This window comes from Panthera uncia, chromosome F1 (genome assembly GCF_023721935.1).
Source record: "Panthera uncia isolate 11264 chromosome F1, Puncia_PCG_1.0, whole genome shotgun sequence".
NCBI lineage: Eukaryota > Metazoa > Chordata > Mammalia > Carnivora > Felidae > Panthera > Panthera uncia.
Genome location: NC_064813.1, coordinates 46900258 through 46926747, shown reverse-complemented (window position 1 = coordinate 46926747; position 26490 = coordinate 46900258). Strand labels below are relative to the sequence as shown.

The window sequence follows — 26490 nt, the reverse complement described above, 5'->3', positions numbered from 1 at the left end:
TTCATAGAGAGGGCAGAGTGCCATCAAAGGTAATTATAGAGACAGTAAAGTTATTTTATGCCAGGAAAAATATAATGCTGGCTGTCTCATGGACCTTCAGCACCTGATTTCAAAAGGATCATACTGATAGAAAATAAAATTTAGCATGGTGGACCGTTCTACAGGATATATTTGTAAGTATACGATTCCATAAAATAGTTGATGACTACAATAATGTTGGCTCGATGTAAATGACTAGTGGATGTTTACTTTAACAGCAGGACCGCTGGAAGTGTTAGCTTTCTTCTAAGGAAAACAAACTGCCAAACACATGTTTGCCTGGCCTAGGCTTTCTATAATTAAAAAATACTTATAGTCACACATGTATAAATGAAGCTTCTAAATTGGGCAGTAAAAGAAATATTACTGGCTTAGAGTAAGGAATACTCTCATTTTATGTGTTTTTTGGATGTGATGTACATGTTTAGATGAAGATATTTAACAAAATCAGGTATCTCAGAATTGTTTGCTTCAAACATCATACGTTATCAAATAATTAGTTCCAACACTGGATTAGCTGTGCTGACTCCATGTATGGATTGTTGTAAGGTTTACATGAGATATCGTTAATTTTGATTTTACAGAATTTCTTCATTCCTTAATGTTATGCCTAACCACAACTACGCACAAATTACTTGCTTTTTGAAAAGCAAGAATTCTATGTACTGTGGCAAACAAAACCTCACTAAAATGTAAATTGCTCTAGGTTTTTCTAAATTCTATGGGATATTCTATATCATAAAATAAACACATTTAAATGCAGAGATTATATTGAACAGAATGAATTTATCACCCGTCAGGATAATAAAAACATTTAAATATGTGAAAAGGTGAAAATGAAGACAATTAATTTATTTTCGTATTGTTTTGAGAAAGATTTCATTTAAATGCTAGCTAAAGCTTGAATTGTTCTGGCATAATATATATCCAACTCAATTCATCACTAAAGCATTTATAAACCACTCTAAAAATTAGATTATATAGATGAAATGTATGCTTTCTTTAAAATAATCAAGAGAAAACATTGGAGGCAAAATCATTTTGAAAACCTAACTAAATACTATGCTTAGAGTGTAAAAGACCATACTAGTCTTACCAAGAGGATATTGAAAATTTTTTAAAGATAAGCAAATTAATGTATATTGTTAACATAAGATAAACAAAAAAAAATATATTTAAAGAAAACCTAATGGAAAATACAAATAAAAAGTATAGGAATTTTTACAATATCAATGTATGAAATTAATAAAGTTCTAGATAAGGAGTTAAAAATAAGGATAATCATAATCTAGCACTTACAAAGTGAAAAAATTATTTACTTAAAATATAAGCAAGGTATTTATAGAAATATTTTGTGAAATATGCATTCTCCAGGAAGCACACAATAATTTTTTGCTTTTGTTATTTATCTTATTTTTAGGTCAATGGAATTTTTCCACATACCATACTACTAACATGAGAAAAAAATGATTGTTGTTGATTTGAAGCTTGGTGAGTTTCTCCAATTTAAATCATTTCTATTTCATATCCATTTAGGTCATTCTTTCACAGGAACTCTCTTTTTGCCAAAATAGAATTTTAGTTCTATGGGATACTTGAGGATAATTTTTATTTTTACCAGTAAATGACAAGGTATTCTCTAATTCCAAGTAAGTTTATTAATTTACATTTTTTTTGGAATTACCAAAATTATTTCTTCAAAGTTCTCAATTATAAATATGAAAAGGTTTCACCCTGTCACTCTAAATTTTGGTAGTAACAAACTGTAGATGCAGGTCTCTTACTTAATGGTACATACTGTCGAAAGCAGGATTGCAGATATTTCTTCTTAAACCACTAGCTGTTCTTGGAAATTCTTTGTCTTCAGACTGAATTTTATTTTCTTCATTTTGTCAGACAAAATTCTTTTCTAATTTTAGAGGCATGAGAATTTTAATTTCTATTTCTTCATCTACTTTCCATCTTCCAAAATTAGTTTAAAAGATTTCGTTGTTTTTTTGTCTCCCTGTTTAATCTCTACTCTTCTTCATGTTAAGTTAAAATTAACTATAATTTTAGCAGTGTTTTGGCTAAAAGAACCAATAAGCTCAAGGCAGCCAATCTGTTCTATTATCAGAAGCTGGGTAACCTGTTTGTGAATTTATCTCTTGGTTTCAATGTAGAAGGCATTATGAGGATATGGAGAATGTTCTGTGGTATTTCAGCAAAGGAGTAGTGCACAGTGATAGCAAATCCACTAGTAATCAAAAGAGGGAGGTGCAGTGGACATTTGGTTTCTGAGATCTTAGAAGATGAGCAGTAAGTCTCCAGCAGGTGAGCAGGGACATGGTGCGCAGGGACTCCTATACTGGGACAGCCCCCAACAAACTCCAGCTCTTAATGGACTAGAAAACCAAAGAACTTTGTAAAACAAAACTGCTTTGTGATCTATTTATTTTATGCATAATACACCTCTTACATAATTCTGTCACCAAATATTTTATTTACTTTGGATGTTTTTATATCATTATATTCTATTGGTATTCTATAAGTTAATCAATTTGTGAATGACCTAGAATACTAAACAACATATAAACAACTACTTACACAGGATTATCAAATAGTATTTGAACATAACACTTCAGCGAATTTATAGTCTATTAGGAGTAGAAAAGTCAGAAATATAAATAACATTATTTTCATACATTTATATCACACTCTTTTTCCAAAGGTCACCCAACTAATGAGCGCCTGGGGCCAGAGAACCTCTGAATCAGACACGTAGCTGAATTCAGGGCTGCTACTGGTCTATTCAGAGTCTTTGTTGGAATTTTAAAAGATAGCCTTTCCACCACATGGATGAATGGATGAAGCCCCACATGGAGGCCCATAGCTTGACCTCTCCTCTCCGCCAGACCAGGCATCTCCATAGAGGAGAAATCTGCCTAATTGTAAGGGTTAGCTCTGCTGGTCTGTCCTCTCTGAGCTCCTCTGGTCAAACAAATCCTTCCCAGCCGCCCCGTCACTTCAACAGGACACACTTGCCCCAAAGTGTCTGCCCTGAGGTAGCAGACCAGCTAGTTCTAAAGCTGGAACCCAGCTGCTAATATAATGTGTGAAAACTGAAATCTAGGAACACAGCAGCAAACAAATGAAAAGAAGGAAGAGTTGCAGGAAGTATGCTAACACATTGAAGAATGAATAAGGTTAATTGGAAAACTTACAAGGTCTGAGCTGAAATTCAAAAAGAGGAAGGAATGCAGTCCGATAGATGTGTGTTTCCTGCGCATACAAAAGAGCTTAGGAAATATTTCCTGAGTGACAGAGTGCAAGAAGCTGAAAGAAGGTCAGATTAACTGGAACAGAAAGTTTTTGCATATAAGCATTTTTCTAATCTTTACAATTCCATTTTAGGGAAAAGGAAATTAAAAATCTAAAAGTTTACTTAGTGTGTGCAAGGTCATACAGCTAATAAGACCCCGAACTCAGGCACATGTTTATTTGCCTCCAGAACCAGAATTATTTTAATATACCCAGTCACCGGTCAGGAGCTGTGGGAACCCCCTAAACTCTAATGCATCTGGAAATCACTTTACCTTTGCCATGCTTCTGACCCCAGTGAGTGTTGAATACTAAGACAGTTCTATCTTTACCGAACAGTTCCATTAAAGCTCTTTAAAAATACATACTAACTTGTAAATAGACATGAATTGTACCTTTTCTTAATTTGTTTAAGTTTATTTATTTATTTTGAGTGAGAGACAGACAAGGAGTGCACACAAACAGGATAGGGGCAGAGAGAGAGAGAGAGAGAGAGAGAGAGAGGGAATCCCAAGCAGGCTCCACACCATCAGCACAGAGCCCAGTGCAGGGCTTGAACTCACAAACTTGAGAGTCAGTTGCTTAACTGACTGCGCCACACAGGCACCCCTAGACATGAATTTAGTTACAGAAATCACTAATGTGCACACATAGCTCTAATACACCAAATGAAGAGACAAAGAGATATAAAAAATTATTAAATGTAGTAGATAGGGAGAGGTCAATGACAAGCAGAAGACAGTGATGACTAATTACCCTGACACAGGATGGAAGGAACTTCTTTACCATCCTCCTACTTAGAAGAAGAGAAGCAAAGAGTCACTGGGTAACCTACATCATAGAAGTGATTACAGAGATGAAGAATCTTAATTTTCATTCAGGGCCCAATTATGAAAAAGATCAGTTATTAACAGCCAATGTAAGAGATTTCTTAGCCTCAATGATTTCAGTATTAATCATCTTCAGTCAGATTTATCTTTCTATAAAAAAAAAACTCTTGTTTTCAACACAGCTATTATTTACAGACCTCAGTGAACTATTACTACAACAAAATAGAGCTCAACATTTAAGGCTATCCAGAATCTAACAGCACACACAGATATATCCTTATAATCAACTCTCTTTTTTGCTTGAACTAGTTTGAATCTATATTTACAATCAAAAGAGTCCCAACTTTGTTTTTGTTTTTTTCCTGTAGATCTACTTAGCTACCTTGTCCCTTGTTCCTCCTTACGGTAGAGAGACCCATACAGAAAATGAAGTCCATCAACCCACAACACCCGTAAATTCCTATCCCCAAAACTGCAAATATACTTAGATCTATGCTCGCTCCAATGACAAGAAAACAGTAATTTCTTCCTCTAGCTCTTTAATGTCCTGTCGCCCACAATCTGAATTCTGGTTCCTTTTTTTTCCTTTTTCAGAAACCTGAAAATCTATTGATTTTCCTCCTTTCGGCTGTCTGCAACTTTTTTCCACGGACACCATTTGCCAATCTCAGGGCATGTCAGCCACATTGGAGACTTTATAAACTATACTCCTAGAGATGTGCAGGCCAGAATGGCCAAACAGCATAGTCCTGCTTCTCTGTCTCTGTTATAATACTCGGTCAGTGGCTTTCATCAGAAGGAAAGGAAGAAAGGGAGAGAGGGAGGGAAAAAGGAAGGGATGGAGGGAGGGAGAAGGAGAGAGGAAGTATAAGTAGCCCTATATTTGTCCAGGTCTCCATTTCCTCTTGCTTTTTCTCCCCTCTTGCTGCTGCCCTCCCTGTTCTGCCAAAAGCCTTCTCACCAAGGTTCTTGATAACCTTCTTGTTAGCAAATCGATGGATAGTTTTCAGTCCTTTGTTCTCTTCATCTCTTCCCAGCTCTTAACACTCAATTGGCCAGTTTTGGTTTTTGATAACTCATTCTTTGGTGTCTTGGTACCACATTACCCTGATTATCCTCCTACAGGCTCCCTTTTTCAGTCTGTCTCTGAGTCACCTGTCTTGGGAAATCTGTTTTTCTCAGTACATACTCTCTTCTTGGGCCACCTTGTTTTTTCTTTGGGCTCCTATGTGTTTTGTAAAAACTACCACCTCTACCTTGGGGTCAAATCTTTCACGTGAACTTGTTTCCTTTCTTTCTCCCACCTTCCATATCCAGTACATCAAGTTCTGGTAGTTCCTCCTCTACCCCATCTAAAATCTATCCCCTTCCCTCCATCTCTACTGCCACCTTCCTAATTTAAGCCTATAATATCCTCACCTGCACTCCTGCAGGCACCCCTTAACTAGTCTTCTGCATTCCGCCTCTGCACCATTACAATCAATTCTACTCACAGAACCAATTTCAAATGTTAACTTGTCAAATATTTTAAAACCTTCAATGATTTTCTAGTGTCTTACTATGAAACTGATGGTGTGTATGACCTAACATGTCCAGCTTCTGCCTATCTTCCAACTTTATCTCTCATCACTTTCTTGTGGCAACAAGCATTTTTGAATGTGATTATTGGTCCAATCTCAACTCTCTAGCCTTTTCCCTCAACCTTCTCCCTGCCAAATTCTATATTCAAGTAATGACTACATTCATTTCCTCAATTAGGACATAACCCATTGCCCAAGCTTCCCCATCCCCTCCACTCAGCACATTCCTGCACATCCTGTAGGTTCCAGCTCAGCTATTAGTTTACTGGAATGTCGTCTCTAACCACCACCAAGGCTGGTTAGCTTCTCCTCCTGTGTGTACTCATGGGCTCCTGGACTTCCTGTCTCAAAGTCCCCATCACATGGATTTTAAGTGCTTGCTAGTGAGGACAGGAAGAGGAAAAGGCAGGATCTTTGCACATAATAAATGTTCAGCAGATGTTTCGAAGGAGTCAATAAAGATTGATATAAGAACTCACTGTTATCCTTAATAATTCATTGTATGTAAGTGTGCATATGTTTAGCAAAATATCTCCAGCTCTCATTATAAATTGTAGATTTAATTATTCTTAAATTTTTGAGTTGTTTTTCAAAGTCCCAAGTTGAAAACCTTCTATGACATACATTGTTATATAAAGCCTGGGCTGAGTACAGGCTGAGTACTGGGCTGAGTACCTGAATTTTAAAGCCAAGGTCACACTGCTGAGAGTGGGGAAAACCAGGTAAGCAACCCCCCTCTCAGAATTCACCCCTAAGGAGTCTTGTTTTTTTTAACCTTTTACACTATTTTATGTGGCTAATGACAAAAAAAAGCTCAAATTCTTATTTAATAGATTGAGAGCTCTTTCTAAAACTAAGAATTATCCAAAAAAGGGAAGATGTGGGAGTTGACTTTGTTGTTAGTGGGCCCTAAATGGGAAGCTCTTTCTCAGTGAGCTGCATTTTTTTAAACACCATTATGATGAATAAGTGGCCCAGATGGGTTCTAAAGTCACAACTCTAAGAACCTATATTCCTAAAAAATATTTATGAGATGAGTTTTTTTGTTCTCCTCTCACTGGATGATGCCAGTGACTGTATTCCATTAATTTCAGAAACCCATGCTTATTTTTTCATGATTTATAATTTTGGGTATTCCTGAGACATTGACTCTAGCATATAATTATTTTAAATGACTAAATTATACTAAGTATATTTCTGTATTGCTTTAGAAAAATGGGCAGGCGGACTTGTTGGATTTGCAAGCCTTGCAGAGATGAATCTCAGAGGCTCCCGTCAAAGTAAGTAGCATTTAAATTCTATGGCCACCATAATGCATATTTACCACATGATAAATAGGTGTACATTTACTCAACTGCTAATTTAATATATTTTGTTCAGAATGTAGAATTTGCATTTACACATGAGTAATTCCACCAGAAGAGCAATCATGTATTACACTAAGGTTTCATTTTCATTAGTTATGGTTTACACTTGAGAATTAAGCAAGTTTAATGTTTCTACAGTGTCTATTATGAATAAATACTGAGACTTTTTCTAACATTTTATATTGTTTATGTTAAAATGAGATTCTTTATCCAAAATATTGTTTTCATGATTCAAACCCTCCATCTACAAAGTGTCAGAAACCTCATGTCCAGTTGGAAGAAGTGAGACCGGGGAGGTAACCAAATGCTTACCAAGCTCCTGAGGCTCTTGGATATTTTGCCAAAAGAAAAAATGTAGCTATTTGGATGGGAACGGTGACTGTTGAAATAAAAAGCAGAATGCCTCAGGAGGGTAACAAACCATTTGATTGGATTTTCCACCTCAGGGTTCCCAGGAGTTTAACCACAGTGCCTAACTTTAGTCCATGTGGAATACTCAGTCGTAGCCACATCTCCCTTGCTAGGTCAGAGCTCCTGGCATGCATGCTCCACCCCCTAGTACCTAAATGTCCAAAAACACTTAAAAGCATTTGTGTGAGGTGGGGAGGAGGCTGCAGTGGTAGGTGGAAGAGACAATAAGGCCCAAAGCTCAGCATTTTAAACAACCAGGTGAAGCTACTACACTGAACAGGCACGTGCAAAGAGGAAGATGAAACAGGTTAATTTGGGAATAGCTTCCTTCTCTTCTGCTGGTGACTCCCATCGAGTATCACCATCTGGGCTCACATGTCTTTCTACTTGCCTTGCAGACCCCCCACCCCCATCAGGGAAGGGAGAGACCAAGGAAAGAGAATTCACGTTCCTGGCAAGGCTGGTAGATAACAGTCACTTGCTAGGTGCTTTACTTTCACGAACTACTTTAATTTTCCAGATAGATAGCTTTGAGAAATAGATATTATCCCCATTTTATAGATAATAAAGCAGGGCCTCAAAGATTTGAGGTAAAACCAAAATTTATTAAATGCAGCACTGGAATTAGAATTTAGGACTGTCAGATTCCAAACACTCTCCATTCTTGTTTCCATAATGACATGAGGTCTCAGAATACTCCCCTGTTTTTTATTAGGAAATCCAGGTAGGTGAGGGGACAGAGGTGTTTAGAATTATTAGCATACAGACAGCTGAATAGCCATGGGACAGCATGAAGTTTGTGAGATACTCAGAAAAAATTACAAGCCAAATGGGATTAAGCCAAAACCAAATTTCATTTTCACAGTTTTTTAAGTTTATTTATTTTGACAGAGAGAGAGCACATGGGAGAAGCAGAGAGAGAGAGGGGGAGAGAGAGAGAGAGAGAGAGAGAGAGAGAGACAGAGAGAATCCCAAGTAGCCTCCACACTAGGATAGTGCAGAGCCTGATGGAGGCTCGAACTCATGAACCATGAGATCATGACCTAAACCAAAATTAAGAGTTGGTCACTTAACCAACTGAGCCACCCAGGCACCCCTCATTGCATAATTTTAACACCAATCATAACCATTCCAATCATGGTCTATCTCCCTAAATCTCATGAATCTTAGAGGCAGAAGAATTCTCTAGCCAACAAGTACCAACACTTTATTTTAAGCTAAGCCAAGACAATGATGGCCTCTTCACTCATGTTGTAGATTTTATTTTTTCCTATATAATGAGAATGGGTGGGACAGAGAGGCATGCCACATACCTTACCTAGCACTTACCATTTTACTGGATGGAAAAGGTTACTTGAGGTTACAGTTTTTAAAGTTCTTAATAACAGAAAAGAACAGTGAGTCAGATACCATTTCATGGAAATGTTTTTTTTTTTTTTAAGCAATCTTTACAGCAGTATACTGTTAAGCCTCAGTGCCGATGCACATAGTCCGTCTAAAACTGGCAAGAGCCATCTGAATTTGCAGAAAACAAAAGATACTTGACCTTTTTAAGATCTTGATATTTTTCCATGTTCTAGGTCATTTTTTAACCTCTTTAACTAATCTTCCTTCATTGTGTTAAGTACCTACTAATGCCGATGGCTGTTCCCTCAAAACCAATTATTGAGCAAACTATACCAAAAGTAGCCAATGGACAGGGTTTGCTTGTATCTAGAGCTATCTGATTATATGATGTTATTGAAAACTGGAAAATTAAGAGTGAACCATTGTAAACTGAAACAATCATAAACTGAATGGCAGTGAACACAATGATTATTTTAAAGGAGAGAAAATAAAATGATTTATATGTAAGAATACATAGTCACTTGCCAATTCACCTCACAAAGCCCAGAAAAAATGAACAGAAATGAAGCTTCAAACCCATATCTTTCACAGATATTCTTGAAATTGTAAATGGTTTCTTATACTGTTTATTTACATATTATTCGCAGTACTAAAAATTCAAACCTTCAACACGTAAAAAAAATTATAGCAAATAATAGAGAAAATACCTACATAAAGTAGATATAGAGTTAACAACTTTATTCTATGAATGCATGCAAAGAAGCTTTGTGGATGAATCCAAGATGTGAAGAGTCTAAATGGCAAACACATTGCTGGTGACAGCAGCACACAATACAAACCCAAATGCAATTTGGCAACTTACACCAAGAACCTTAAAAATGTGCATTTTTGACCCACTTTAATTCTACTTCTGTGAACTCCCTCAACAATTACCTTATTTGATCATAGCAAGCCTTAATCACAAGTTTTTATGCTAAAAAGTGAGAAATAATCAAAATGCTCATTGAGAATATGTAAACTATAGAATGCTCCCTTGTGGAATACTCAACACTCCTCGGTGACTAGCAGTGATTATAAATCTATAATTATAAGTTATAACATAATAAGTGGTTATTAAGACAACTGTGATGACATATAAAAAGCTTATTAAAAATAATATATACATATATATGTACACACTCACAAAGTATGCACACACACAAACACACACGCAGAGTATGGCTACTTCTTGGTTAAAACACACTAACACACACATAACAAAAACACTAAAAAGAAATCAAAAATATTAATAGTAGTAATTCAGGAATAGGTAAATTACAGGACTAAGGGTGCTATAGATCATTATCTTGTAAAAATTTATCATTTTCAAATTTACATTACTTTCATAATTTTGTTTAATTTTAACAATTTGGAAAGTAAAAATAAAATGTAAAAGATCACAGAAAGATAAATTTCCTTTTAAAATCACATACAAATATGGGGCGCCTGGGTGGCTCAGTCGGTTAAGCATCTGACTTCAGCTCAGGTCACGATCTCAGAGTTCATGGGTTAGAGCCCCACATCGGGCTCTGTGCTGACAGCTCAGAGCCTGGAGCCTTCTTGGGATTCTGTGTCTCCCTCTCTCTCTCTACCCTTCCCCCACTCATGCTCTGTCTCTCTCTGTCTCTCAAAAATAAATAAACATTAAAAAATTTAAAAAAAACACATACAAATAGAGTATAGCTATATTGTGGCATTATTTTCAGGATCATATATTTCTATTTAATTCAGCAAAACCTTGAGAATATGTTGATGCAATGAACACCTTTTGTTTCTTTTCAAAGCATTACTTTGGAGGAAGTGTTACAGTGGGCCCAGTCTTTTGAAAAGTTGATGGCTACGAAATGTGAGTATGATGTATATGTTTGAATAACCAGTTTCATTCCTAAGAGAAAAAAGTGGCCCTAGGTGATGAACGTATGCAGCTCTTCTCACAGCCTTCAGAATGGCAGCTGCCCCAGTCACAAAAAGAAAACCTGAAAATAGTTTGTCGTGTCAACCACTATTATTTTCTTTGCTGTTAATTAAAACAAGATTAGTCACTGTGAATAGTCTTCACAAGTGTATGTGTAAAATCCCTTGGAAAATATGTCTAAATTGTAACACATACTGAAATATACTGTCTTATCATAGCCTTCTAAAGTTAGAATTTTAGAAAACTCAAAAATTTGCTGCTCTTAGTGCCTTCAAAAGTAAGAATAAATTTTGAGTCTTGATGTTCTAAAACTCCCCAGAGTTAGTTTTCAACTTTATCAGTGTCTGATTTCAGTGGGACTTTATATAAGTCTACATATAGTTGTATATAAGCATCAACATTCAGACGGTATAAATGAAAGCTAACAACAATGGATATTAGGGACACAGAGTCATAGGCTCAATGCAAGAAATGAGAAGCATTTGTATTCATGGGAGCAGTCAACTGTATTTGGGTACAAAATTGGGAAGTTGTAGAAAATGATAAATATCAGAAGACAGGTACAGGAAAAAATATTGTAAGTACTCAAAGAAAATTCTTTTTTTTTAAATGTTTATTTTTCTTTGAGAGAGAGACCGAGTGCTAATGGGGGTGGGACAGAGAGAGAAGGAGACACAGAATCCAAAGCAGGCTCCAGGCTCCAAGCTGTCAGCACAGAGCCCGATGCGGGGCTCGAACCCACAAACCGTGAGATCATGACCCGAGCCAAAGTTAGACACTCAACTGACTGAGCCACCCAGGCGCCCCATCAAAGAAAATTCTCTTGTTTGCTGAATTTGATATTTTTTAATGGAGTTTGTTCCCATCAAATGGTTGTTAATTTTTGCCTATACATCTCTTTTTATTTGAGATTCCTTATTAGCCTCTGTGTGAATATTTCATCTGTTTATACCTATTGACTATGGAAGGGGACTTAGCTATGCTACTTGATGGTTCAATTGATGAGATATGCAGGTGGTAACTCTGGGTAAAGTACTTCCTGTTACTCCTGGGGGTGACCATGCTTCTGGGGCACTTCCTGCTCTCTCTGCACAAGGGCCCCTCTTGATATGGAGACAACTATCACTGTCTGACCCAGAGGGCAATTAGGGGAGGTGTAGACCCCTGGCTCCTCCTACAGGAACACCTTCATCAGATATTCTAGCAATTACTTCATGGCCCCTCCATAGCACCTGCAGACTTGGATCACTACCTGAACTCCCACCTATCATAACAGGCCTTTCCAATAAGCATTTGAGACCATGATTTACTTGTGAACCCTGCCTTTTACTTTTCAAGTATTCCTCATAGTTTGTGATCCAAGTTGCCAGCATGTGAATTTTTAAAAATATATTTTTTGCAGGGTGCCTGGATGGCTCAGTAGGTTAAGCTTTGGACTTTGGGTCAGGTCATGATCTTGCAGTTTGTGAGTTCGAGCCCTGCATTGGGCTCTGTGCTGACAGCTCAGAGCCTGGAGTCTGCTTCAGATTCTGTGTCTCCCTCTCTCTCTGCTCCTCCCCTGTGCGCTCTCTCTCTCTCTCTCTCTCAAAAATAAATAAACATTATATATACATATACGTATGTGTGTGTGTATATATATGTCAATTTTAGAACAATGGGATGAGAGGAAGAGACAAAGGCATATGTTTAGTCAGCTATATTGATTGATCCACTGCTAAAGAATTTGGATTTCAGTCTCAACTCCCGGTAATTCCTGTTTTGCCATATTGCAGGTTAATCTCTCTCTTGAAGTCACAAATTCTCCATCTGTAACATGAGAATAATATCACCCATATTTTCAGCATTATTGTTCAGGTTAGACATAAAACACCTAGCTTAATGGCTGAGCAGGTTAGGCACACAATAATTGGTAGTTCTTTTTATTAGTAACAAGGTGCATGTCTCTGAATACCATTCCTTTTTCTCTGAGGCTTACCAAGAAGTTCAAAATCCCTATCTTGGCATTCAAGACTCTCTACACCCAAACTCAGTGCACTTTTCACGATTTAGCCACAGCTCTGCCCCTTCACATAACACACCTGTCGGCCAGGGTGACCGTTGTTCCATTGGCTACACCGGCAACACACCTGTTCCAGGCTTCCCCCGCTAAGTCCTGTCTACTCTGTTATCCACACATCTTGGGTAGTAAAATTCAACTTCCACCTTTTCCATGAAACTTCTTAGAAATACTTGCCTTCTCTCTTCCATTAGTATCATTATTTATTCTTCTTCTTAGTACAGCTATTTGGTGTATTGGGTCTTTTTCCGCACTTTCTCAGTAGATCTTAAATTCCCTGAGAGCACAGATCAAGACGCATTCACCTTTCATCTCCCGTCCCAGAGACTAAAAATAATGTGCTTTGTATCTAATGGGCATCCAATAAGTGTTCAATGAGTAAATACAAGACAAATACTAGTAAGAAAATATCAAAATGTATTAAGCCACATTATGTAAAAGTTTCTGTGCCAGTTCTGGAGCTCTCATAGACAAAGTAAATAAAGTTAATTGTTCGGTAATGATCTCAAAGGAGAGCCTAGCTAGAACTAGGTACTTTGACATCTAGTGTCATGAAAATAAGCAAAGTTTACAGAAAAGATGAGGACAGGAAGATAGCATACTGCTTTTTATAAAAACCAGCAAAAGCAGGATAAGAATCTTAAGAGCAATCTAGATTACTGTGACATTCATGTAAAAATTTAATAATCACATAATAAAAAAGATGATAAAACAATTTATTCTATGGACCATCCAATCAGAAAGATAAAACTAAAAAAACAGACATTAAATGCCAGAAAATAAAGTGTGTTTACATTAACCAAGGACACTGGTAAAATGTGTTCTCTAGCTAAGATATGTAGATGCCTCTTTTTACATAGATTAAAAGACTGTTTCTAAGAACATGTAGTCAGAAACCCACTTAGGAAGGAAATGTATTAAGTGTAGTCCCAATAGATGAACAGGAATTGGTTTAACCCATGTTTGCTGGACAGTCATTAAGTAATAGTCATCACAACACTGAATTAAATCAACTTCTTCATGGGGAGAGAGGATCCAAGAAAAGCATCAGTTTAGGGCAGAACCCTGGTAAAATTAAGACCTTAGTTAGAAATTAAGAACTCTAGGGGCGCCTGGGCGGCTCAGTCAGTTAAGTGTCTGACTTCGGCTCAGGCCATAATCTCGCGGTCCGTGAGCCCCAGCCCCGCGTCGGGCTCTGTGCTGACAGCTCAGAGCCTGGAGCCTGTTTCAGATTCTGTGCCTCCTCTCTCTCTCTGACCCTCCCCCGTTCATGCTCTGTTTCTCTCTGTCTCAAAAATAAATAAACGTTAAAAAAAAAGAAATTAAGAACTCTAGTAATCTAGATATTGTTTAATGATACATTAATTGGCAAACAAGTTAATTTTTTAAAAACAGTACGTGTGCTCAATATCCATTTAGTAAATCTTAAGCACTTAGGTACCAGGCAATGTGCTTGATAAAAACAAAATTCCCTGTGCCCATCTACCACATGAAATAACACAGAAAAAAAGGTAGATTTTTTTTTTTTTATCAAAGACTGAAAATCTCCCAGAAGAGAACAGGGAAGCCTGCTATTTATAGCACATTGGGGTAAAGTAGAAAATGGTGATGGAAACAACTTCTAGGAACAGCCCGAATGGCATTTTAAAGGCAAGGCAAATACATATTTTTTAAATTTTTTAAATTTTATTTTTTTTTTTAATTTACATCCAAATTAGTTAGCATATATACACACTTTTTAAAAATAATGGCATTTGGCAAATTTTTCACTAAAGACTGATTGTCAGGGTTTGGTTTGCTTTCCTTTTTGGTTTTTGCTTCCAGAGTAAAAATGGTTTTATGAAGCTATATCTTTCCCTTGAAGAGTCTATTGTTACATTCAACAAGCAGAAGGAAGCTCTAAATCCAGAAAGAAAAACATACACCCACCTTTCTTTGACATAAAATTACTTGCAAGGTCCAGTTAGGACAGCCTCATAGAAGACCAGCATCTAAAATACGTATGACTTGTGATAGTAAAATGTGTCCTTATGAAGTGCCCTATGTAAAAGGCTGAGAATCTTGAGGGCTCAAAAAACTGCCAAGAGCAAACTGCTTTGAGTTTTAGCATACATTATGGAGTGTGATCTCTGAGCAATTAAGTATTTATGGAGTTCCTACTATGTATGACAGAAGGACAGTGGAAGTGCTTTCTTTTTTTTTATTATTTAAATTTTTTTAAATGTTCATTTATTTTGAGTGAGAGAGAAAGAGAGCATGAGTGGGGTAGGGGTAGAGAGAGAGGGGAGACACAGAATCTGAAGCAGGCTCCAGGCCTTGAGCTATCAGCACAGAGCCCAATGTGGGGCTTGAACCCAAGAGCTTTAAGATCATGACCTGCACCAAAGTAGCCACTTAACCGATTGAACCACCCAGGCACCCTGGGAAGTGCTTTCATGAAGGCACAGATAAGGATAGATAAAATATATGTGCACCATATATTTGTGAATCACTGTAACAAAGGGAGACTAGAAATACAGGTCACCTAGCACAAACCTACTATGTATGGGCTAAAAAGTGAAGATAGATGAGAAGGAATGGCAGGTCTTTGGGAAAAGCTTCTCACAAGAGGCAAATTTGAGCTGGAACTTGATTCAGACTGTTGTAAAATGATGAGGAGGTGTGACTGGCAGTGGGTTAAAGATAGTCAACTATTTTAGAAGTAAGTCCAATATAGATAAAAGCTTCTTTGAAGGAAGAGATACAGTATGTAGGATTCCTCAGGATTTAGTGTAAAAAAATGGTCTTATTAAAAAATCTCCATAATGAATTAAGCAGAAATTTCCAAGTCTACAGATGATAAAAAGTCCTCCAAGTTTCCAAACACCCAAGTTTTTAGGAAGGAGTTACATTATTTGCAAATGGACATAAAAGTAGTAAGTTATTTAATGGGTCAGAAAAAAATTTGTCAGACCTGTTGACAAAAGTATCTGAGAATCACAAAATTTGTTTTCTTAAATTATATTGACCCAAAATAGACACTGTGCCTCAAACATCATCAGAATGTTGGGCATCACCAAGATGAAAAATAGAAAGAAAATCCTGTGAATATATCTGCTAACTAAACCTAGTGGAAATCTGTAGTTCTGATGGCTAAATCTGGTAGAACTAGAAAAGATACAGAAATATGCTTTTGCAATGACAAGGGGACCGACAATCACCTAAAACCCAATGGCTCTACAAACTGGAAAGAGTCAAGAGTGAAAAATAATCAAATCAAAATTTTGACTAATCAGTTTTCCTTTTAATTAAAATGACAAAAAACGGTACCAGAAAAAACAACACATATGCATATCTGCTAAACCTCAAAAGGTGAGGGTAGAGGCTGCTCATTCATATTTGAGTAAACTATGTTTAATATAAATTAAAAGAAATCACTAAAACTGCAACTAACTTCTTTGGATGATTCATTCAATGCTTCCAAGTGTCTGGCAATCCTGCCAAGCGCTGAGACAGAGGTGAAAAAGACCTGTAAGGTCATTGTGCTCAGCTCATGTGCTCCCTCTAGAGGGAGGAGATAGACAAACAAGCAAATAAATTAATGAAAACATTCATTCCAGTAAGTGTTAAATGCTTTGAACAAAATAAAAACCAAGTGGTATAACAAAGAAAGGCAAGTATGAGAGGGTAGTTCAATTGGATAATTAGAGGAGAACTGTCAGGAGGCACAAAATTTGAGCCAATTGCTGAATGATGAGAAGTATCATCAAGCTGATGAGCAGTCAGGCTGGGATCTGGGGGGCACAGTGGCCCACACAAAGGAAAGCCATGTTCAAAAGACCCTGAGATGTGACTGAGGTTAGTGTCTTCAAATAACTAAAGAAGTTCAACATGACAAGAGTATAGAGCCTTATTGGCCACATGAGTGGCTTTAAACTGAAGAATAACAAGAGTCAATGTATCCTCCGGTTCTCTTCTGAAAAAAAGAAGCAGAAAGACCAGTTGGAAGGCTATTGAAATAAACCACATAAGACCAGAAGTCGGTGGGGAAGACAAACCCAAGAGTACTTAATATATAAACTCTAATCAAAGCCATGGGACTATGAGATTACTTAGCAGGAGAGTTCAGAGAGAGGAGAGGAGAGATCCAGAGATGGAGCTTAGGTGGACACTAATATTTCTAAATCCAGAGAAGAGGAAGAGTCAGCAAAGGAAATAGAAAAAGATCATCAGGTGAGTTAAGGGTGACCAAAACAGTACATCATCATGAAAGGCCAAAAAGAGCCTTCCTGTTTCAGGAAGGGAGCTGTGAACTGTGGTCAGAGACTGCTGAGAAGTCAGGTAATATGATGAAAGAGCAGTGACCATTGGATATGGCAATATGAAAGTCAATGGTGCCTTGGGAGGAACAGTTGCAGAGGCATGGGGATGGATAGGACAAGAGGAAGCAAGGCCGAGGATATAGGGGATTATTTACATAAGTTTTGAGATGAAGGTCAACAGAGAAAAGAGTAGCAGCTAGAAAGAGTCATGAGGTCAATATTGGAAATATAGACAACAGACCTTGTTGATTTTATTTGGGAAATACAGCAGCATCATTGTGGATGATGGCAACCATCAGAGAGGAAGAAAGTGATGACGGGGAAGACAGTGGAGACAATTTTAAGAGCAACAGAGAAATGCAAAGCCATGGAGAAAGCATAATTAGGTAGAAGACAAAAAGAGAACTGTTTGGACATTGTTTTCCTATCAGAAGGAAAGTTAGAAAGGACATGTACCAGTAGAGGTAAGTCGGTTGATTTGGTAGAGAGAAAATGAGGGAATCTCTGCGTGAATAAATCAGTGTTCTCAGTGAAGACTGAGGCAAGGTCATCAGCAGAGAGCTGAGGAGAGATGTGCTGGGACCTTAAAAAGAAAGAAGAGGGGCGCCTGGGTGGCTCAGTCGGTTGAGTGTCCGACTTCAGCTCAGGTCATGATCTCACAGTCTGTGAGATCGAGCCCTGCATCGGGCTCTGTGCTGACAGCTCAGAGCCTGGAGCCTGCTTCAGATTCTGTCTTCCTCTCTCTGCCCCTCCCCTGCTCATGCTCTGTCTCTGTCTCAAAAATAAATAAAAACATTTAAAAAAGATATGAAATATCTTCTGGAGAGTTAAAGAACCAATTTAAAAATTGTAGCTATATAAGTTGTCCCTCACATGAGTTTACTCTATAGATGGGGTGCTCAGAATAACTTTAATTAGCAGACAAACTTAGTATTCACAGTACAATCAATGGTATAGTACCATGAGCAACATAGATAGATGTGTTCTTGAGAGATATTTTATCTATAAACCAAGATACCATGGAAGGGTGGTAGGATGACTGGGTCATGTTGAGTGCCCACTTAAAATCTGCAGAGATGATTTCAAGTGCGAAAGCCCAGTTACATATTTTTCTATGGCCTCTTCAGTTTGCTCCAGACCAGACATAGAGTTCAGCCATTCTAAATAAGCAGGTGTTCTGAGTCACAGGGTTGGCATCACTATTAATTTTGGTCAAAATCAACCTTCAGTGTATGGTGTACTTTCCTCCCTTTCTCAGTTACCACAACCACCTGCCAACAGCCTCGGAAACGCCAGGTTGGATACTATGGGATTATTTTACTGCTAAAGGCAATGAAGACTGCTCTGACTTACACTGGCCGGTGCATCCTCATCCTCACACAAAGCAGGCATTAGAAGCTACTAATGGATATTGCTGTCCCATCACGTACATCCTGATCTCTAAGGCAGAGCCCCTCCTTCAGCTCACTTCCTCTGTGACAGATTCTGTACTGCTCACTGTGCATCGACAGCCTCCTACACTATCATTTATTCTACCCTCTGCTAACCACTGCTGTTGCCATGGCTCCCGTCAGCAGCCCTCACATTCCCTGCACGGCCAGGCCACAGCCCCTTCCCTCGGTACTGTTTCTCTTCTCTAACTTCTCATGCACTTGTTCACCTTGCAGGAAGAAAAACAAAACAACAAAACCTGGCCTTTTATAGACACCACTGGTCAATTAGTGCATGTTTGTCTCCCTGTCCAAAAAAAAAAAAAAAAAGTAACAACATGCCAGGTATAATCCTCTGGTCCTTGGTGCTTCCTGGATACTAACAATTAGGGCACGCTTCTTCACTTTTCAAAACGTATGGAGATTCACTTGAAAACATAGAAGCACGAGGAATCCGAAAGCCTGAACTGACCTTTTTTAGTCAGTACCTGCTGTCCATCAGGCAGTGCATAGGCACTGGGCATAGGAAGGTGGAACTGGGGTCCTAGTCATCAAAGTGTTTGCCTGTGAGTAGGAGAGTAATCAAAGTAAATTAGTAGATACAACACACTGTGGTATAGGGTGAGAGGGAACTATCATTAAAATAACGGTAGACTAGGTGCTATTTGTCAGCTGACAGGAAGCACTTACCTAGTTGGGGAGGAGGAGGTTGTTCCAGAGAAATTTTCCCAGAAACAGATATTTAACCTGAGTCTTAGATCCTAGTACAAAGCCTACCACACAGGAGGGAACTGCATATACAACAGCGTGGGGGTCGCACACTGCTTGGCCAGGAGCAAGGCTCAAACAAAGACTGTTTCCAGAAGTGACAAGGGAAGAGGATAGAGAGGTAGGGAGCACTGTATCCTAATGGGCCCTGTAGCCACTGCCAAAGTCCGGCTTTTTTTTTTTTTAATTAGGGCAATGGGAAAAGGTTGAAAGGTTATAAATAAAGGGTTGTGGCCAGATTTTTGCCTTAGAGATTTTTCTCTGATAAAAGTGCAAAACAGATTGAAAGCAGGTCAGGTAGATGAACTGAGGCTTTTTCAGATTAGGTGGCTTACAAATATTTCTCAAAAATCATTAAAAAATAATCTGTAAAAAGAGAACAGAAGATAACATAATAAGTATAACAGATAGCTTCTTTAATATACAAAGAAGTCTGAAAAATTCCAAAAAGACTAACAATGCAAAAAAAAAAATTCCAAAAGATTTGAAATTCAGTAGGAAAGAAAAAATGTTTAGGCATTAATATTTTAAAAGTGCAAGCTAAACAGTTACAAGTCATTGGTTTTACCCCATCAGATTGGAAAGGATGGAGTAAGCAGACACTTTCACACTGCTGTTAGTAATGAGAACTAATGAAATCTTTCCAAAAGCAATTTTACACAAGATATCAAGAGTTTCCAAAAACATTACATCCAATAATCTAGGAATTCCACTCTTTTAAATTCATTATAATAAAATTATTACTGATGCAAAGATTTACACACCAAATATTCAATGTAAAATAATTTATAACAAAAAATGGGAAACAATATAAATATTCAACAATAGTAGGGTAGCCTAATATAATATAGAGTTGTCTTGCAATGGACTACTATGTGACCCTTGAAAATAAAAAGGAGAAAATGTTTCTGGGGCACATTTCTGGGCAGCTCAGTCGGTTAAGCATCCGACTTCGGCTCAGGTCATGATCTCAGGTTCATGGGTTCGAGCTCCACGACTGGATCTGTGTTGACAGCTCAGAGCCTGGAGCCTGCTTCAGATTCTGTGTCTCCCCCTCTCTCTGCCCCTCCCCCACTCTCGCGCGCGCTCGCTCTCTCTCAAAAATAAATATTAAAAAAAAATTTTATAAAAACTGTTTCTACATATTAAGTATGAAAGAGTGACACAGAATTGCTTTCACATTATAATGCCAGTAATTTGCATGTGTATCTGTGTTTTTATAGACAAATGAATTCTAGTTAGATAGAAAGTTAAACATTAACAAAGGACTGAAAGAATAAAGAAAATATATCAAATCGTCAACAATCATTATTATCTTTTTTAGAGGTTCTCTGTATTTAAAAACGACTTATAGTACTTTAAGTTACATTTATAAGGAGAAAAATCATAAAGGATTAATATCACAGAAGCCAAACTAGAGAAACTCAATAAAGCAGATTTACTTTCAAACTTCAGGAAGAAGCTAGTACAGTTATGGAATTTATTATCCCAAGTGGTACAGATTGAAAATAAACTAGATGTAAAATCGTTTTAGGCACATTTCTGATGAAAGACTGCTGCATAGCACGATTTTAGGATTTATTTCATGGTGTAAGCTTTTTCCCCTTGCAGAAAACAATCCTGGAACAGATGGGCCACTGCTCTGACTCGGCCAAGAGGAATGCCACATTTCCCTTCCACATCAAGAAACTGACATGTGTCACCTTGTGTGTCATAGAAAATAGTAATTTCCATGACTGGTTTAAAAAAAAAAACAACAAGCTACAGAGTCCCAAAAGCATCACTCTCATTCTTAAGGGAAAAGCATACACTATGTATGACATAAACCTACTTTTTCCATCCTCTCAACTTAATGAGCAATTCTGTTGTTTATCTTTATTCACTCTGTGCCAACAGAGTCACTGTCTCTTTAATGCTCAGGAAGGAGAATCATTTACAACTTCAGAATGGGCTACTTTGGGCTACGTGGCCTAATTTGGAAAAGGCTTTTCTACCTTTAAATTCACTTGTTGTATGAGTCATTAGAAGTTCTAAATTGAGCAATTCAGTTCCAACTTTAATAATTACTCAGATTCCTGGAACACCGTTATACAAATGCGCTTTCAGCTGCTTGCCTTGGTTAACTTATAAAAATTCTGTAAAACACACCAGCCATGTGAGTTTACTTATTCTACACACCAGAATGTTACGTGAAATATCAGATAAGTTCAAATGGTCCACGTCTGCTTTCAGGTCCAGGTCAGGTTATGATGCAGTAAAACACAACATTAAAATCCCACTAATTTATTTATAAGAAACATTCATTTCTTGTTTGCGCCACACAGTGACTGAGTTCAGCTCCACCTCCATTCTATGTCCTCATTCTGGCCTTCAGGCAAAAGAAGCAGGTCTTTACCAGAATGTACTTTTTGCATGACCGTTTGAAAGCTCAACAGCAGGCCACCTGCTTGAAACTTCTGCTTAAAGCCTTTTGCTTACCCCTGCATATGGCAATTTGCATGTATTTCATTGGGTAAAACAAATCCAATGGGCAAGGCCGATATAAATGGGACATAAAAGTATAATCCTCCTATGAGAATGGCAGGGAGTAACTAAGATCAATACTACAATCTACCATATTATCAAATATCTATATAAAATACAAATTGCAAAACATGGATGGCCTCATTAGCAAAGGACTTGAGTATATGGAGAATTGTTGAGTCATTTGGCCAGCCCGAAAAGATCCTTCCTCCACTTGCAATCAGGAGAGAAATTAGAGAAGACCATACAGATGCCGGCAGGTTCTGAAATGAGAATCTCTAAATATTTTACTATACATTTAAGCTAAACATAAACACAAATTCAGAATACTATAACACAGACTCTAATATTGGTTTCCAAGTCATCTCCCTAGTCCCCACTCACCCATGCACTCACCCATCTGAGTACCTGGCACCTATCATTCCAGGATCTACAGATTTTATCTGGTATCTCATTTTTTCCCTGTTCCATAGCTCATTTCTTTATTTTAGGACTTATTTTCTGTCCCTAATGAGGTATGCACTCAAAATTCTACTAAGTACAAAGTACTAAGTACAATATCCAGACTTTAAGCCAGCTTGAAGTCTGGCTTGTTAAGCCAGAAATACCTTTCTGTTTTGATTTGTTTTTTTGTTGTCGTTGTTGTTGTTGTTGTTTTGTTTTGTTTGTTTTTGGTTTGCCTTTCCATTCAGCTGTTTCTCCAACAGGAGCTCCAACTGCTACAGGTATTGGTTCTGACCTCAGCTTTCTGTGTCTGTGATGAGGCAAGGCACATCTTAAAGTTAGTTTGGTGTGAAAATAAACTTCTTGTTTGAAATCTAAGATAAAATATATTCCCCCATTGGGTAGAAGTATCTAATCCATATTACTTCCTATGTTACAGTTTTATACACGCTCTACCCCCATTTCATCTGTCCTCTCAACTCAAGTGATGTTCCTTTCAAACCCTTTCCCACTCAATGTCATGGAGGCTTCACTTACATGATAATAATGAGACATGCTCTAATTTTGTGTATTACTAAAATGGCACACTTCTTGCAGATTACCAGTTTTTCCCAACCCTAATCCTCCTTAGAAGGGATCTGCCTCTATTTGAGTTTATCGCTTGAATAAAAATATCTTAATTGTTATCTTTATTTTTGTATTACTGCCAACAGAGCCAAGTAGAAGCCAAGGAGTCAAGGCTTTCTAGTGCTAGAAAATTCAATCCAATCTCTTACGTGAAGATCCAAGAAAATCTGATTTTACATTGCTATTCCATCTGATTACCATTATTTCTTATAACAGTTAATAATACTGATAACATATTTTTAATCAAAATTCTATATTTGGTCACATATTCAATGTGCCTACACACACATTTCTCTTACTGTCAATTAAAAGTTATGTCGTTCCATCATTTAGAAATTCAATTTCTCAGATATGCCAAGAGACTTCCTAGTCACCAATGAAGTTCTGAGAGTGTTCATCTTCGATACTGAGAGTACTTGGTCCTCCCAAAGATTCATATTAATGTGTCAGATTTGTGAGAGCTTGTCTAACCCTCTTCTTCAAACACTAGCTCCTACAAAATAGAGCCTCAATCAGAAAAGCTCCTTCCACATGCATGTCATTAGCCACTCAGTCCAGAAATGCAATTTAAGACAAAAACTAAGAATAAACATCTCTGGCATCAAATGTCATTTGATGATTGTGCTGCACATACCCATTGTCCTGCTCTTGATTTTGAGATAGTTTCCAACGCCCCATCTGAATTCCATTCTTTGCCTGGTCCTTCATTTCTAGTTTGAAACATAATGTATGAATATAAAGTTGAACTTTTCATCCATCTGTGTTCTCCTGCTCAGATTGGATATTGAGAAACACCCCAGGATGTACAACTTGATCAGTTTATTACTCCTACATGACTTGGGTATTTTTCTTCCAAACTTGACCTGCCTGTTGAGATTCTAAACCTTGCTCTGACCCTCCAGTTTGGCTTTGAGGGCTTAGATTTTTTTGTTTCAGTTTCATGATCAGAGCTCTGTCCACTGATGCAACTTAAGTCTTCTTTCTGGGTCCTTGTGACCTCTTCTATCCTAGACCTACCCACATCAGTGGACATTCTCCTGAGTGACTCAGAATAAAAGAACGAAGGGGTAACCACACCACTGACTGGCATTGTCAAAACATGCTTCAGATTTATAGATCTAAGGTGTGATGCGTGTGTGTGTGTGCATTTGTGTGTGTCATTATATAACACTCACTTGTTAAATAATTTGGAGCTTTGATTTAAACTTTAGTTTTAATCTGCATTAAATGTTGTTCAGATTTTTTGATGATTTGACCCCCCAAAATAAACTGATTTCTCCATTACTTTTAGATGGTCCAGTAGTCTATGCAGCATACTTAAAAATGGAGCACAGTGATGAGAATATTAAATTCTGGATGGCATGTGAAACCTATAAGAAAATTGCCTCACGATGGAGCAGAATTTCTAGGGCAAAAAAGCTTTATAAGATTTACATCCGGCCACAGTCCCCTAGAGAGGTAACTACATGACAATGATGGCTAATGGAAATCAGTACATCCCGGGGAAGGACGCTAATATCTGTCAAGCACACATATGCGCCAGGCACTTTATATCCAGTACCTCCTATTATGCTACAAAATCAGTATTGGTAATCTTATTTTACAGATAAGAAGCCTGAGAATCTGAGAAACTAATTACCTTGTTCAGTGTCACATATCAGTTAAGTGAAAGTTAGGATTCAAAGTTAGGCCTGTCTGGCTCCAGAGCCTCTTGTCATTAAATTATCTTAATTCCTTGGAAAGTTTCTCTTTTAAAAAAAGAAGTCCTTGTAAGAAGAATTGACTTTGCTAGAAGGAACTACAGATACCATAAATGGGCGTGTTGACAAGCCCAGTAGTGTTGGGAAGAGTCTGCACCACGGCACCAAAGCTCACTGCTCACCTCAGTTCCAAACCGGCAAATCCAGCAAACATTCACACTGACGCCACCGCCGGTCACTTACAACTGCCTGAAGAAATAACGCCATGAGCGAATGACGCGCTAAGACCCCTTCTGGTAGAGAGAGAATAAGGAATGAAAACTCTTGTCAAGGAGATAAGGGTAGGCTATGATATATGAGATGCCTATCACGCAGGACAGTCCTACATTATCCTCTTGTTCCTCAAAACTCTTGTCTGGAAATCACTTGGTTTATTGAAATAACCACTTCTCTCCTTTATTTCTCCACTTCTCTTCACTCTCTTCCCATTTCACGGCATATTCAGTGAACAACATTCATGACTACTAAGATAAACTTTAAAATAGTACCAACTTCCCTTTTCCTTAAAAGAGATATTCATCTCATAAACTTCCTTGTTTGTAGACTCCACTAACAGACCACTTGCATCTGCTTAAGTAAGCAATGGTTACTGAGATTTCCCTGGTCTTGGGCTTTTTTGTTTTGTCTTGTTTTTTCAAACTGGGATATGGAGGTGGGTGTTTAGTTTAAAAAAAAAAAAGCAAAGTTTGTCTCTTATAAGTCGTTTTAGATACCTATGAAACTTGAGACAAAATTACCCTATTCCACTAAGGGAAAAAAAAAAAAAAAAAGGAGAGTGGGGAATAAATTAAACCTTTCCATTATAGTTTCTGTCTTCAATTATACCTACTTATGCTGTATGTGTAATTTCACTTTTCAGATTAACATTGACAGTTCAACAAGAGAGACTATCATCAGGAATATTCAAGAACCCACTCAAACGTGTTTTGAAGAGGCTCAAAAGATAGTGTATATGCACATGGAAAGGGACTCGTATCCCAGGTTTCTAAAGTCAGAAATGTACCAGAACCTTTTGAAGACTATTCAGCCCAACAATTCCTAACTACTACTCAAAAGTTTAAATTGAAGATGGTGTATTGAAAGTACTGGCTTTGTTTTTTTAATTCTCACACACACACACACACACACACACACACACAATCAGAAGTAGAATAGGAATGAAATAGAAAAAAAAACCTATAAATTAATTTCTTCTAATTCTCAAAAAAAAAAAAAAAACAGATCCCCAAAGGGATGGGGTCCAGAACAGTTACAATATGAATAACATAATTTATGGCATGCCTATGTAGCTCAGTTAACATATGAGGAGAAGGAAGGTCTTCATTACACCAATATTAGAAAGTTTTTACTGTAGTAGTCAACAAATGGATGTTTTCTTATTAATAAAATTTTGCTCGCATAATGCATAGACCAGTTCTTTAGAAATTGTAGCTATATGAGTTGCCTCTGGCATGAGTGCACTCCATAGATGAAGTGTTTGTATTAACTACTCAGTAGACAAAGTTGGTATTTGAAGACAGTCAATGGTATAATATTATGAGCAATATAAAAAGATGTGTTCTTGAGAGATATTTTATCTGTAAAATGTTTCTACTATTATACTCAAACTAAATATAATATATAACAAATATCTTCTACATGTGAAAAAATCATGGTGATTGTAAGCTATTAAGAACGCATAAAATACTTCATTTATTCTTATATTGATATAAAAGTAGAAAATTTGGTTCCTATATTTTAAGAATTGTCCTCA

At 37.4% G+C, this 26490-nt stretch overlaps 1 protein-coding gene across 2 annotated transcripts; it reads left to right on the top strand.

The window, feature by feature from the left end:
• The first annotated feature begins 6052 nt into the window (after positions 1-6052).
• On the top strand, positions 6053-26045 carry RGS13 (regulator of G protein signaling 13). Of its 2 annotated transcripts, XM_049634549.1 has the most exons (4): positions 6961-7029; positions 10698-10759; positions 24269-24435; positions 25597-26045. In XM_049634549.1, exons 1-4 carry the CDS (start codon positions 6965-6967, stop codon positions 25777-25779), a joined length of 477 nt encoding a protein of 158 aa, XP_049490506.1. In that variant the 5' UTR covers positions 6961-6964; the 3' UTR covers positions 25780-26045. The 2 variants fall into 2 exon arrangements, 1 of the variants encoding a protein (XP_049490506.1); XR_007458850.1 differs by lacking the exons at positions 24269-24435; positions 25597-26045 and adding an exon at positions 6053-6471 and having other exon boundaries at positions 10698-11321.
• The last annotated feature ends 445 nt before the right edge of the window (positions 26046-26490 follow it).

Bases quoted from the DNA above. Each gene is read 5' to 3' on its own strand.
- RGS13 (XM_049634549.1), top strand. From the start codon at position 6,965: ATGGGCAGGCGGACTTGTTGGATTTGCAAGCCTTGCAGAGATGAATCT. The intron at 7,030-10,697 runs GTAAGTAGCATT...TTCTTTTCAAAG, and splicing joins TCTCAGAGGCTCCCGTCAAA to CATTACTTTGGAGGAAGTGT. The intron at 24,436-25,596 runs GTAACTACATGA...TTCACTTTTCAG, and splicing joins GGCCACAGTCCCCTAGAGAG to ATTAACATTGACAGTTCAAC.